The sequence below is a fragment of the Carassius carassius genome, chromosome 16, assembly GCF_963082965.1.
Source record: "Carassius carassius chromosome 16, fCarCar2.1, whole genome shotgun sequence".
NCBI classification, from domain to species: domain Eukaryota; kingdom Metazoa; phylum Chordata; class Actinopteri; order Cypriniformes; family Cyprinidae; genus Carassius; species Carassius carassius.
In genome coordinates this window covers 24,355,713-24,370,149 of record NC_081770.1, presented here as the reverse complement: position 1 = coordinate 24,370,149, position 14,437 = coordinate 24,355,713, and the positions used below count along the sequence as shown (strand labels likewise).

General features: G+C 37.8%; 1 protein-coding gene across 2 annotated transcripts; it reads right to left on the bottom strand.

Moving 5' to 3' along the window:
• Nucleotides 1-615: 615 nt before the first annotated feature.
• LOC132159984 (ribosome-binding protein 1-like) lies at nucleotides 616-13,362 on the bottom strand. Of its 2 annotated transcripts, XM_059569677.1 has the most exons (28): nucleotides 13,242-13,362; nucleotides 10,537-11,245; nucleotides 10,283-10,425; nucleotides 10,070-10,192; nucleotides 9,183-9,335; nucleotides 8,970-9,088; nucleotides 8,514-8,667; nucleotides 7,829-7,967; nucleotides 7,502-7,653; nucleotides 7,339-7,364; nucleotides 7,149-7,256; nucleotides 6,950-7,012; nucleotides 6,805-6,869; nucleotides 6,694-6,718; nucleotides 6,513-6,600; nucleotides 5,844-5,936; nucleotides 5,544-5,636; nucleotides 5,362-5,466; nucleotides 5,193-5,282; nucleotides 4,898-4,990; nucleotides 4,741-4,812; nucleotides 4,520-4,612; nucleotides 3,891-3,974; nucleotides 3,753-3,818; nucleotides 3,387-3,470; nucleotides 1,348-1,428; nucleotides 1,117-1,260; nucleotides 616-1,014 (listed from the first exon to the last, which is right to left on the bottom strand). In XM_059569677.1, exons 2-28 carry the CDS (start codon nucleotides 11,210-11,212, stop codon nucleotides 979-981), a joined length of 3,168 nt encoding a protein of 1,055 aa, XP_059425660.1. In that variant the 5' UTR covers nucleotides 11,213-11,245; nucleotides 13,242-13,362; the 3' UTR covers nucleotides 616-978. The 2 variants fall into 2 exon arrangements, with proteins under 2 accessions (XP_059425660.1, XP_059425661.1); XM_059569678.1 differs by lacking the exon at nucleotides 3,753-3,818.
• Between the last annotated feature and the right edge of the window lie 1,075 nt (nucleotides 13,363-14,437).

The following is a 14,437-nucleotide window of genomic DNA, read 5'->3' as shown; positions in this document are numbered from 1 at the left end:
GATGAATCGACCTCAAGTTTATACAGTATCACAGTGTACAAGCACTCAAGTTATTAAAAATCTTGGTGATATAAGAATATGAAATCTTGAAAAATATACACTGCGTCCCTCAACAGGAACATATGTAAAGAACATCAACCAAAAATAAATAAGATCAGTAAATTACTTGAAATATTTTACTTCATCAAATGCTTTGTTTTTTTATATATATACATATATATATATATATATATATGAATATATTTTCACATTTTATGGCCTTTCAGCAGCCATTATTTACATATTCAGTGCTTTATTCTAACATCCTGATTTGATGCTCAAAAAGCATTTAATATGATTATGCTGACAACAGCTGTGCACTTTCCTATTTTTGTAACTTTCTCCAGGTTTTTTTTTTTTTTTTTGGACAAATACAACATAAAATATTATTTATTTGTAATTGAACAGTATAATAGAATAAAAAATGTAAACAGATTTTGTGTCACTTGAAATCAATTTAATGCATCCTTGTTAAAAAAATAAAAAGTTCTTTAAAAAAATTACTGTCCCCAAACTTTTCAACAGTAACCGAAGTTTAAATATACACTACTTTATAAGAAAACATCAACACACACGTCAAAGTATATAGTTTATTATTATATGATCACATTTGTTACCAGCCAACTACAAAATTGTAGTAGCTTGTGTTGCATTTCTGCATTATGAAATGTTCCTTCCTTTGACCCTCTTGAGAACATGCAAACAAAGTTAAAAAGAGCGAAGTGTCTTTCACTCAAGCACTGCTTTCGGTTAACACTTTGAGCGGTTTTGTGATAACTTTAGGAGATGTGTCCAGTCACCTCATATATTGTTATGCTTCCTCCCTTAACAATCCTCACTTGCTAAAAACAGTCAGCATATTCGCTACAGTAGCAGAGAATACATAAGTAAATAATGCATAAAAACAATTAAGGCACTTGGGCTGTCGGGTGTATTCTGTCAAACAGATGTCCCTTCTTTTGACTCTTCGGCTTCCTGTTGACAGAAATAAAACTGATTCATTCCGTATGAAATATATGCTTAGCAAAGATTGACAGCCCGACGTTTGTGATTGTTTGAAAAGTGTTTCTAATGTACCTTGCCGTCTACTGGTTCCTTTAGGTTCTTCATGGCCTCTTTCTCTCTGTCCAGCTCTTCTTGAGTGCTCTTCAGCAGCTGTTGAAGTTTAGTGGCTGCCTGGCCGAGGTCTCGCGTCAGCTTCTTCTCTTTCTCCAGTCTCTCCTGGTATAGACACATACAAAGCACACATTGTTAGAGAGCAAAGCTCCTGTATATGCTGGTTTGAAGTTGAAGATGTGTTGTAGGAACCTTTAGCTCTTCAGTTGGTCCTTCTCCAGCAGCTTTCAACTCTTCTAACTGAGCCTCGAGATCCCTGACGCACTTCTGAGCCTGAGAGGAGAAACACAATTGTAAATAAAGGATCTATAAATAAATAAATAAATCTACCTACCGGTAGTATTCTAAATAAGTTCATTGAAAAATAATAATATAAAAAAAATAAATAAATAATAGTCAAATTAAAGGGATAGTTCTCTCAAAACTCCACTGAACGTAAACCGCATATGCAGTTCGGTGTCAGCTGCGCCACGTGGATACGCTGTTAACATTGTTTACGCTTTGATCTGAACGTAAAAAATATGTGTCTGTGCGTTGATCATAGTAGTACCCTTGCCATCTATGGAAGGTCAGAGAGCTCTCGGATTTCGTCAAAAATATCATGATGTGTGTTCAGAAGATCAATGAAGGTTTGGAACGACATGAGGATTTTTGGGTGAACTATCCAATTAAATTAGATAAAAAATAAATAAAATGAAAAAATAAAATAAAATACAAATAATCAAACCAAAATAAAAATTAAAAAAGCTATTAAATACTAACAAAATGTATTTTGTATATATTTTCATTTATTAAAATACTTAATTTAAAATAAAATTACTTCAAACTCATTAAAAAAATTCAACATCTAAATAGATTTTAAATTAAACTTAAATTTAATCAAAAAGAACAACCTGAATTAGAGGCCATAATACTAACCAAAATTTTACTAATATAAAAAAAAAAAAAAAAAAAAATAGAAAAAAAAATTTATATTATATTATATATATATATATATATATATATATATATATATTTTTTTTTTTAATTCAGGTCAATTTAACCAAAACAAACTTATTTAATACAGAAAATTAGACAAATAAATCAAGTTTCAGCCAAAATAGAATTACGTGTAAATTAAAATAAAGTAAATCCAAATCAAAATAAACCCAAAATGAAATTAAGTTGATCAAACTAAATACTTAAAGGGTTAGTTCACCCAGATAGCAAAATTATGTAATTAATAACTTACCCTCATGTCGTTCCAAACCAGTAAGAGCTCAGTTTATCTTTGGAACACAGTTTAAGATATTTTAGATTTATTCCGAGAGCTCTCAGTCCCTCCATTGAAACTGTGTGTACGGTATACTGTCCATGTTCAGAAAGGTAAGAAAAACATCATCAAAGTAGTCCATGTGACATCAGAGGGTCAGTTAGAATTTGTTAAAGCATCAAAAATAAATTTTGGTCCAAAAATAGCAAAAACGACGACTTTATTCAGCATTGTCTTCATCTTCAGTTCTCTCTTCACAGCAGTTCAGTCAGTGTACTGTTTGAGTAAATAAATTACTCCGGGATATTGGTTTGTTTGAACTCAGAGGTAGTGTCAGCCACATTAAAAAAGTTAACAGCTTAAGTCATTTGTGGATTAATGCGTATTGGAGACGCGAACCGTTTAAAACGATTCAGTTCGATTTGGTGAACTGAAGGATTCGTTCGTGAACCGGATATCCAGACTGCTTTGTTTTGAACTCTCTCACACAACAGACACGGAAGAGAAGACAATGCTGAATAAAGTTGTAGTTTTTGTTATTTTTGGGCCAAAATGTATTTTCGATGCTTCAACAAATTCTAACTGACCCTCTGATATCACATGGACTACTTTGATGGTGTTTTTCTTACCTTTCTGAACATGGACAGTATACCGTACACACAGTTTCAATGGAGGGACTGAGAGCTCTCGGACTAAATCTAAAATATCTTAAACTGTGTTCCAAAGATAAACTGAGCTCTTACTGGTTTGGAACGACATGAGGGTAAGTTATTAATTACATAATTTTGCTATCTGGGTGAACTAACCCTTTAAACAAAAACAGATCATTTGATTTAAAATTTAATTTTGGTCTTTTTAGCATTTTTATTGATTTGATATATGTTTACGTTTAATAGAGTCCTTTATAATATTAAAAGGACTAGCTTTTATATTGTCTTCCAGTGTGAAGAGATCCAAACAGCCCTCTAAAATGTGTCACCTGTTCATAGTTGCTTGCAACCTGCGGTCGAATATCCACTTCTGTCTGTAGTTTATTTGTTGCCTCCTCCAGCTGTGTTTTCACCTGTGAAGTTAGACATCGGTGAGTATCAGATGTAAGTTTGATTTAGTTACAGTTACAATCCCCAAACACACATCAGGACACAACAGCACACACATGTACACGTGTGCATGTGCATACTCTTAAACACACACACACACACAAAAAAAAGTATGCCAGAGAGCTGTCTTCAGGCCAGACAGCACATAATACATAAGACATGCTACACCCTCCTTCACCAACAGGCTTTTGAACACGAGATGAACGAAACAAGAGGCAGTTAATACACGCACAAGCAGTATTGACCTGAGCTGACTGTGTGCTCTCCTGTTTCTGTACTTGCCGAGTCACTTCTTGTAGCTCCTGCCTGACCTGTAACGCACAGTGGTCACTCAAAGTAGAAAGCCACGTGTGCAACCAGAGTCAACCTGATGTTAAACTTACCAGCGAAAGTTCTGCTCTCTGTTGCTGAGCCTCCGCTTTGGCTGATACCAGCTGGACATGAGTTTCTGATAACAATGCCTTCAGCTGAGAAAAATATAAAGAACGATAACCGAACCATAAAAAACAGCACCTTAAGTAAGACTGAGACTTCTTTTCTTAAATAATACTTCTTTAAATGTAACTAATATAATATAAACAAAACAAAAAAAGTAATAATAAAAAAAAATCTAAAATTACATTCAGCTCAAAAAAAAGGTACAAACTCGTAATTTAACAAAAAGTTAAAATTACTCCCAAAATAAATCAGATTTTTAATATAAATCTTCAAAATTCCCTTCAAAATGTACCAAGATCAACCAAAATGGAATTAAATGTAAATGCAAAAATATCAATATACTACAGTATTTTTACATTTAAAATCAAAATTATAATTAAAATAGTTAAATTTTAACCGTTTCATTTCAAATGAAATCAACAAATGAAATCAAATGAAAAAGAAATACAATTTTTTAATATAAAATCTCTTCAAAATAAATCAAGAAATGAAAATTGAATTGTGTAAATAAAATGACATTCAAAAAAGAAAGAAAAAAAAAACCTAACTTTATTAAGTCAGTTAGGGGTTTTACCTGAGACATCTCTTCTGCGTACGTTTGACTGATGGTTATGGACTCCAGTTGTTTCTCCAGCTGTGCTTCCAAAAGCATCACCTGCCCCTTCAGCTGCAGAGAACAGAGAAACCACAAGTGTTGTTAGAAAGAAGACCTCATTTGGTTTTAAAGCAGCATGAGTCAGAAACCCGAAAACAAGTCCCCAAAACTGAAGAACAGTGCTAAATGTAGGCATGTACCTGATCCGTGTCCTGTCTTTCCACATTCATCTTCTCTATTGTTTCCTCTAGGACCTTCACCTCATCCAGGGCCTGCGGGAGATCCATATAACTTAAGCACAACTGCATGGATGTAGTAAAAGGTGACAAATCCAGAATCAGTGTAGGATGTTCTTACCGCCTGTTTTTGATGCTCAGCATCTGCAATCTTTGACTTCCACTCAAGCTCACCGTCCTCCACACTCTTCTGCAGAACTTTCAGCATGCTCTCCTGAATAAAACACAGCATTTAATGGCTTAAATTTTTTCTTAGATATAATAAAAGGTAACATTTATAGAATTTAACATCAATTACATTCCGCTTCCTACAGATAAATAATGAATGTTTCATTCTACAGTCATGGCTTTTACAAAAAATAAATAATTCTAGATCACTTTTATTGTGAAATCAAATGAGGTGTGTGTCACAGTACCGTTCCACTGAGAGTTGATCTGTACTGTTCACACTCAGCCTGTAGTGACTTCTGGCTCTCCTCTGATAGAGCGAGCTTCTGCTGCAGATCCTGACACATATGAACATGAGACATGAGAAGAGGAAAAACCATTGGTTGCAGGTTTGTGTCCGTAGAGAGAATATCTCACCGTTGATTCTGAGCTTGATGCTGTGTGCTGCTGTTCTGCTGGACTCTGCTGACTGTGTGTCAGAGTCATCCGTGCTTCATGCGTGAATGCTTCCAGCCAATTCGACTGCAAAACACATATTTAAGTTAAATAACCTATACCTGCTAGAAAACTATTTAAAATGATACTTTTTAAATTCTAACCTGGTGTGTCTCTATGCTGATGTGAGGAAAGAGCTTCTGGAAGGCGTTTCTGGTGTCTGTCTGGAAAAAGCTCAGCTGCTGCTCAGTTTCACTCTATACACACACACACACACACACACACACACACACACACACCTTTGATCACTAAATGAAATTGAATAATGCCACAAGACAGTGGTAGTTTTTTGCCAGCTACAGCATTTTGTTGATAATGAACACCCCATTCTTAATGTTTTTTTGTGTATTTGGTAGATATACAATTGAGTGTGTGTTTATACTGTGTGTGTATATCAGGGTTACCTGTGCGGCCTTGGCTTGCCTCAGTCTTTCTTCACTCAGCCTCTCAGCAGCAGCCAGAGCCTCCACCGCGGTATAGTTCTTCTCACGCAGTTCCTGAACACACACCGACACACAACAATATATGGATAGATGAAAAAGAAAAATATTTTAGTAGATTTAGATGGACAGGCTGGGTAGATATGGGCGGACACATAGGTAGGTAGATATGGATAAACAACTAGGTACATATAAACTAGTTGGGTAGATATGGTCAAACAGGATGGGTAGATATGGATAGACCAATAAGTGGGTAGATATGAACAGTAAGGTAGTAAGATATGAATGGAGAGGTAGTTATAGATGGATTAGGTATATATACACACATATGAATGGACACATAGGTAGGTGTGGATGGATGAGTAGGTTCATATAAATGTATTAGGTAGATATGGTCAGACAGGATGGATAGATAAGGACTGACAGCTTTGGTAGATATAAACAGTAAAGTAAATGTATGGGCAGGTACATATAAATGGACAAGTAGGTAGGTAGAAATTTGTATATGAGAAATGAATAAGTAGATATGGATGTAAAGGTAGGGTAGATTCAGACTGACAGACAGACAGACTGGTTAGATATGGACCGAGGTAGTTAAGTATGTATGGAAGGATAGAGTAGAGATGGACTCACATTGCTCTTGGCCTTCATTCTCTCCATCTCTTCTTTAAGCTGTTGAAGTTCCTCCTCCAGTGAGATCATGCATGCATCCTTCTCCAGACTGACAGCACAAAACCAAATGTCATTATCAGAAGCATAAATGGAAAAAGTGGCAAACATCTAAAGGATGAAACTGACAATTTTTTTTGCTTACTTCTCAAATGGTGGCTCTGCTTCAACTCTATCAGTCTGTTGATATAAAATTATAAATCAATTAACATGTATTACACACATGAAAATATTATTCATTTATCAAATGCTCCACTCACACTTTCCATCTTTTCCAACTGGGCCTGTAGGGATGCCACCAAATCCTCGTTTTCTTTTAGACTGAGGGATAGAAAGGAAAAAAAATAAATCAAAATTGTCTCCAAAATATACTTAAAGAGAGCATTAGCTGTATTGTGTACCTAGTTTTAAGTTGGTCAATCTCTGCTGTGTATTCCCTCCGTTCAGTGTCGGCCACATTTACCCTGAAAAACAGGTCCATGCTTGGATCACAGACCAGAAAACTGCACATGCACATAAATTTGTAGTTCTACTAACTACAGATGTGACTGATTCCATATTAATTTGAAGATTTATTGAATTCAACATGAAAGACCATACCTATTCTGAGTTTCCTCAGCCTGCGTCCTCTTTACTGTGTCAAGCTCCTCCTTCAGCTGTTTAAACTCCACCTCTAGTGATGTCAGCTGGTCCTCCCTCTCTTTCAGACTGCAAACAAATACATCAAAATACTCATGTTACCATTAACTTAGTGATTTAATCATATGAATCCAAACAGAGTTCACATTACCTGTTTCTCAACTGTTCGCTCGCTTTCTGTACAGAATCAAAACAGAGATGAGAATGGTATTATTTTTCATTCCGAAAGTTACATGCAGTACAGTATCTGATATTAACCTGGTGTTGGTGCATTGCAAAAGGTAACATATCAGTGTCAAATAGCCTGTTTGTACCTGGATCTCAGCCTGTGCTGTTGCTTGTGTCTCCACAGAGGGCTTTTCCTCAGTAACTGTTGTTGTCTGAGACAGCTGTGCTCTCAATATCTCCAGCTCTTCACATCGGTCTTTAAGCTCTGTCTCTGTGGCAAGCATTCGCTCCTGGAGTTCTGTAAACAGAAGTAATTTCGGCCTTAGTTACAAAAAACATAAAATGCTACAAATAGAATATGGCTACTTTAAAGGTCTTCTACATCTCACTTTTTCTAACTGGGAACGGAGCCAAAGGAACACTCTTCTATTCATATTAAATGTAAGAAGATGTGCATGTTTGTGTGTACTGACCGGTGAGAGTCTTGGCTTGCTCTTTTGCTTCATCTACTTGAGCCTGAAAAATGGTGCTGCCGTGCTGAGCTTCACGGAGTTCCTCACTGATGCGATCCAACTTCTTCTGCAGAGCCTGCTGTGCTTCCACATGTGATGCCTAAACACAGGCATAGAAGGTAGTCAAATGAATAGTTCACCTCAAAGCAATTCATACAATACTTTGCTTAAAAGGCCTAAATTTAAGTTAAATCTAAAGCTATTGTACAACCTCATTTGGAATGTAGTGCTTTTTCGCCCTTTGAGGAACCTGACAGTCACTATTCATAATCTACTTTCATTGTATATGATAAAGCAAGTCATGTTTAGTCGGACCAATAAACTGTAAATAATAATCTACATTTTAGTAAACTATCTGTTTAATATCACAAATGTATAATTACTAAACATTCAACATGGGAGTTTTAACCAAAGGGGTTTTCATTTCATGCATAGCTAAGCTTAAAAAAAATACCCACCCACACACAGATAAACACAAACAGACAAAAGTCCTGAGAGAATTGCAAGGCATCAGAAAGACAGACAGGCATTGCTTTTAAAGGTTGCATAGATGGTGAAATTCCTACCCAGAATTATCATGGCACAAAGACCACAACCACCTCAAAAAGATGAGATAACAGTAAAGACATCAGGGGTCAGGGCTTACTTTTGTTTGTGCTAACTGTTCTTCGGCAGCCACCATCTTGGTTTCTAGAGTCTTCCTGCGCTCTTCTTCAGCATGCTGAGCGGCAGTGCGTTCTTTCAGCTCTCGGATGAGACGCACACAGTCCCGACGCAACTTTGCCAACTCTGCATTTTGCCTGTTTGAGTGAAAAACCCACCGATTTGTATAAAAGAAATGGTTAGATAAGACATTTTACACTTAGAGGCAGGTTAAATGTTAGTTTGGGGTGTATAGATGGTCCAATTCAAAGGTATCTGGTCCCTAGATATGGCTCCTTCTGTTCAGGTTATTGGATGTTCCCCACCCAGTTTGACATCCACCAGTTGCAATTTTTAGTATACATAATTCATGTCCATAGGGGAGTAGAAATAGTTCCTCCAAAGTTCTACACATCATTGGTTTCAATGCAATGTTATAATGGGACTTCATGTGAAATACCTGCTTTCTGCTTGGCTAGTGGCTTGGTTGAGGGCATCTCGGAGAATGGAGTTCTCCTGTTGCAGACGGGCCAGCTGAGCATTGGGTCCATTCTCTAACTGTTCTTGCAGGCTTTGGATCTGTGGCCACACACACAACCAAACATTCAATAACCTGCCAACATACCCAGCATAGTGAGAAAGAAAGTGTAAAATGCTGGTGACCTCTTCTGACCTTGCTGTTGAGCTGTTGTGTCTCCTTGACATGCTCCTGGTAGGAAGCCTGCATACGAGCCTGAAGAGCTGCAATCTCCTGGCCACGGGAGCTCAGCTCAGAGCTCATACGAGTCTCTACAGATGTCATCTTGCTCTTTGCGGAACTCAGCTCCTAAGAGCCAGAGCAATACGAGTTGGAGATACAGTTAACCACCCAGACCCTCAAGGTTAATGTCAAATTAGCAAATATGACATGTTTTTGAACAATGTTATTTTTGGTCCTAGGACAACATCCCTATCAACCAATCAGAATTTCAAGATAGGGAGGGGATAGGGTCAGAATTTAGGCCTTACAGTTGAGGAAAGGGTAATCACAACCAATCATCTATATTTTAAAGTAGTTAATAGTTATTGTACAGGGATACTGTAAAGCAGTGGTCACCAATCTCGGTCCTGGAGGGCCGCTGTCCTGCAGAGTTTAGCTCCAACAAGCTCCAACACACCTGTTTGAAAGTCAGTATGCCTAGTGAGATCTTGATTAGCTGGTTCAGGTGTGTAGTTGGGGTTGGAGCTAAACTCTGCAGGACAGCGGCCCTCCAGGACCGAAACTGGTGACCCCTGCTTTGAAGACTAGAGTTTGACAGGAACATTGTTCCATCCATCCATCTTCCAGAACGCTAGTCCTTTGTAGGGTTTTGGGATGCTAGAGCCCGTCTCACAATCTCAAGCATCCTAGGCAGGTTAACACCTTGGATGGATAGCCAGTCCATCACAGAACATTGCACCAGGAACAACAAAATATATATATTTTTTCAACAGTCACTCAAGACCTTGCTCTAAATCTTGATCTTGAGTAGAAACCAGTTTGAACATAATTTTTTGGCTATGCACACTGGCAGGTGTCACCTTGGTAAGCTCTTTGACACGGGTCTTGGCTACAGCTACGTTGCCCTGCTCAGTGGTCAGCTGTTTTTCCTTCTCCTCCAGCTGCTTCTTCAATGCCGCCAATGGGTCACCCTTCTGAGATGCCTGCAAATAAGAAAGAGATATGTTTGCTAACTAAAAGAGACAAGCATTAGGGGTTTGAAGAGGGGTTGATCAGATGTAGATTTTTTTTACCAGTTGCCAGGAGTCCTTTCCTGCCTTCTTGCTGATGATCTCAAAAAGTTTCAGGGTCTCTGACTCACTGAACGATGCACTATTGAGACTGGAGACCAGATTTTTATATGGCTGGGGGACATTGACCATTTCCACAGAAGCCACTTAAAAGAAATTCAAAATTAGGATGGACTTATGAGGGTATTGCAAAGAGTGTAAGCTTGAGCATCTACTATTACAGCTGTCCTAGATGGATATATCCAAAGGATACTCACCTGGCTCAGGTTTCTTCTTAGACTTCTTCTTGGTCGGAGCTTCAGTTTTGGGTTCTTCAGCTTTAGGGGGAGCAGCAACCTCAGGGGCGACTGCTGCTTTCACTGCCACCTCTGCAACCACTGGCTCCACCTTAACTACAACTTCTGGGACCTCCACAGGTTTGACGGGGGCCAGTTCCACCTTGGCCACCTTCTTTTTCTTCTCCTTGGGGGAAGGAGCCAGTGGAGCCACCACAGCACTTGCAGTGGAGGGGACAGGACACTCAACAATCTTAGGAGCTGGTTCAGGTACCACTGGTTTGGGTTTAACTTCAGGTTCAGGCTCGGGAACAGGCACAAATTCAGGTTGTGGTTCTGGTTCAACTTGGGGTACTGCTTTGGGCTCACTGTTCTCAACCACAGGTTCAAGGATAGGCTCAGGCTCAGATTCTGGAATGTACCCATTTGGCTTCTCCTCCTTTTTCTTGGCCTTGTTTTTCTTTTCAGATGCCTTTTTCTTCTTGTCAGAGCGCTGGGGTTGGATCTTGCCCGAGTCTTGCCGCTGTTTGGCCAGGGCTTCCTCAAAAGAGGTCTCCTTCATTGAAAAAGTTGACACAAGAGTAATGCCAATGGCAGAGAGCACCATGAAGCCACCGAACACCACAATTCCCAGAGTTTGAGGGTCGTAGACATCCATCTTTGCTCAGTCCTGTCCTTTCTAATCCTGATCCTACAAATATGTAAATAAGGACTATTTAATGTTAAGGATGGTTTAATGTTAACAACAACTCCCTAGCATTTCATACAAGTGCCAAGAACCATTTTAAACACAATCTTCTTGTTTTTTGGAAGACATAAAAAGCAACGCTAAAATTTATCCTGCATTTTTACATCATAGCATTTGCACTCAGATAAATGCCCAAATCATTCATTTATGTCCAGTAGTAGATGTCTTTAACAAATACATAATATTATTCAATAATTATATGTAGTTTTGTTACATTGGCCTTTTGGAATTGATACTGCCACCTATATGTGTGGATGCAGCATCAAGAATAAGCAAAAACTTTCAGTTACTGACAAACGTATCCTTCAAGCATATTTGTCCCCAACAAGACGAGACAAAAGACAAGACAAAATTTCTGCTTGGTTGTGCATTATTCATTTGGCTGGACTTGTATTGAGCTTACATGAAAGAGCAAAAAAGAAGACTAATAATTAAGGAACTATACCAAAACCACATGGTTGCGCAGTGTTGAGTGAAGGGCAGTAAAAAATGATGCCTTACCCTTGAGATGGTGTGAAAAATCTCTTCCTCTTGCAAATTTTGAGAAAAGTTATTTTCAACCATGCCAGCAACTCCATTATATTTTTCCCACTAGTTCAGATTATGCAACATGCAACCGAGACAACACTCCTCAACACTCTCTCTCTTACACAGAGAGGCATACATTCAGTTTCCAGGGGACAGGTCTGTGTGCAGCAGACCACAATAACCTTCCCCCAACCTCACGTTTGCATAAGCCAGTGCAACTCTTGCCTGGAATTTCTATAGAGGGGGTCTCTAAATGTCTGCCTCCGGCACTCAGGTAAGAGAGAAAGCTGACTGGGCTTACAGCATATAACTTAACATAGGCATTATAAATGTATACACTTCTTAGTTTTAATAGCCTTAAGGGATGCCTACAAAAGGCCCTGTTGTGGTAGCACAGTGTTGATATCAGATGGTGTTGAACAATTACCATGGTATTTATAAGGAACTTAAAAAAATGGTACTGGTTTGTTAGTGAAAACTTGTGAAATGTGATTATGAACATCTCAAATCTAGCGGTGATAAAAAAAAAATATATATATATATATATATATATATATATAGAAAAACTGTATTAACAAATTCCCCCCCCCCAATTACAAAACAAAATATTCCATAAAATATCACAATTTTGGATCCACGTGTGACAACCAGCAGAGAGAGCACTTGGCAGACAGGAAATGCAGAGTTCCTATATGCAGGACACATACTCCACATCTGAATGAAGGGGGCTGCTTTCCTATGCCGGACATTAACCCTGTCGGGAACACTGCTGACGTTACATAATAACTGCCAAAGGAATTCCACCTCTTCTGCTCTGTCTTAATAAACGTAATAAACAAAATAGGGCTAATATCCCCCAATTTTAACTTAATTTATTGTGGTTTTGTATATATATTTTTTTATTTTATTTTTTTAACCCTCTCTGCCACTTAAAGCCTCACCAATCAAAGGAGAAGATTTTCATGAAGAATAGAATGAAAGGCAATGGGAAACTTTGTAAAATGTGAAAGTAAACATGCATTTTGGATTATTACGTGTGAAAGGGTTAAAGTCTAAACATACTTGAAATGATGTAAAGCATTTTAATATTTTAAAAATCAAATGCAAAAGACACAAAGCAAACAATCCCGCTACTCAAAAGGGTACAAAGCCAGTAAGCAAAGCAAAACATATAAAAAGAAAGTCTGTCACTATAAAGTAAATGAAAGCACGCTCTCGCGCAGAAGAAAAACGATTTGAATCAGATCAAGTTCAAACTACTTGAGAATGCAAATTATTTTCAAACACAACTAACCTAAAACAAGGATTATATCAACAACACCACAAGTCAGACTGTCAAAATTTAGCAAGAGAACACAATAACTGCATTAGTGGTGAAAAACACACAGGAGTGATAAAAGCGTGCGCTTACCTGTGGTCAAACTCACAGTGATAAAACAATCGCCGCTGACTTTTGGAGTCGTGGCACTTTTGGCGAGTTGGCGCAGCGCCCGCCTGTGAAGTCGAGATGCTAACCTCTGATTGGATAAACGCCTGTCAATCACCGCTCTTTAAACCAATCGCGTCACGCGTAGTATCCAAAAGCATTCGGTGGGAAGCGCTGAAGCCTGTGTGAGTATTCGAGATGTATGATGAAAGTATTTGAAATATAAAGATAAAATATCGCATGTAATACTTAAAAAGCATTATTTAAACATTAAAGACACAAATTCTCTAATATTACCAGTCAAAAAGAATGCTATCATACGGAAACACATCAGTAATGCTAAGGTAGTTTGATGTTTCAGGAAGACTGGGCTAGATATCACACTTTTTTGTGGGATGGGATGGGAGAACTTTTTCTGGGACAGTTTGCCTACTGTTTTCCCCTCTCTCTTTTTAAAACACTTTAGAATTCATGTTTTTGTCATGTATTTACCTAAATGATAGTCAGATATGGTATAAATTGAGATTTTATCCCCATTTAATACTCCACTATAGGCACAAACCACATGGTCATCTTCATTCATGTATGTAGCACGAATGGTGCGAAAATATTACTTAGGGTTACTAAAGGTTATAGGGGTTGTTTGCTGATTAAATCCTTGCCGTTGCAGAAAATAACACTATTATTTGAGTTAAGGTGCAAGAAAGCATTTACTCTCAGCCTTGCCTGAACAAGAAGGGGAGAAAAGTGGGAAATGTGCTAGCTAAGCTATTGCAAAACCCATTATCTTTCCCCTATCAGCTTGAATAAAGCTTAAATGGCAATATGTTCCTCTCAAATGTGTGTAGGTGATGTAATTATTAGCTCTGGAAAGACTTCCAGTACTCTGAGATAACTGCAGTTTACACTGAGGGCAACGAAATGTCACAGAGTAACTGTTTACTAAATCAATAGTTCACATTATGTAGAAAAAGGGTCTTTTTGAGTTGTGCTTGAGTTTGTTAAGATGTAGGTTGTACTGTATGTGTATTGAAAGGCCTTGATGAAAAAAGAAATAAGTGACTGAAAAAAGTGTGTTTTTGGTTTTACCCCAGTTATTAATTTAGTAAAAGCAAACATAGGGCCCTTCGTTGCTGTCTGTTTGCTAAGAACAAATTTATACTGTATATCTTTGTATGATT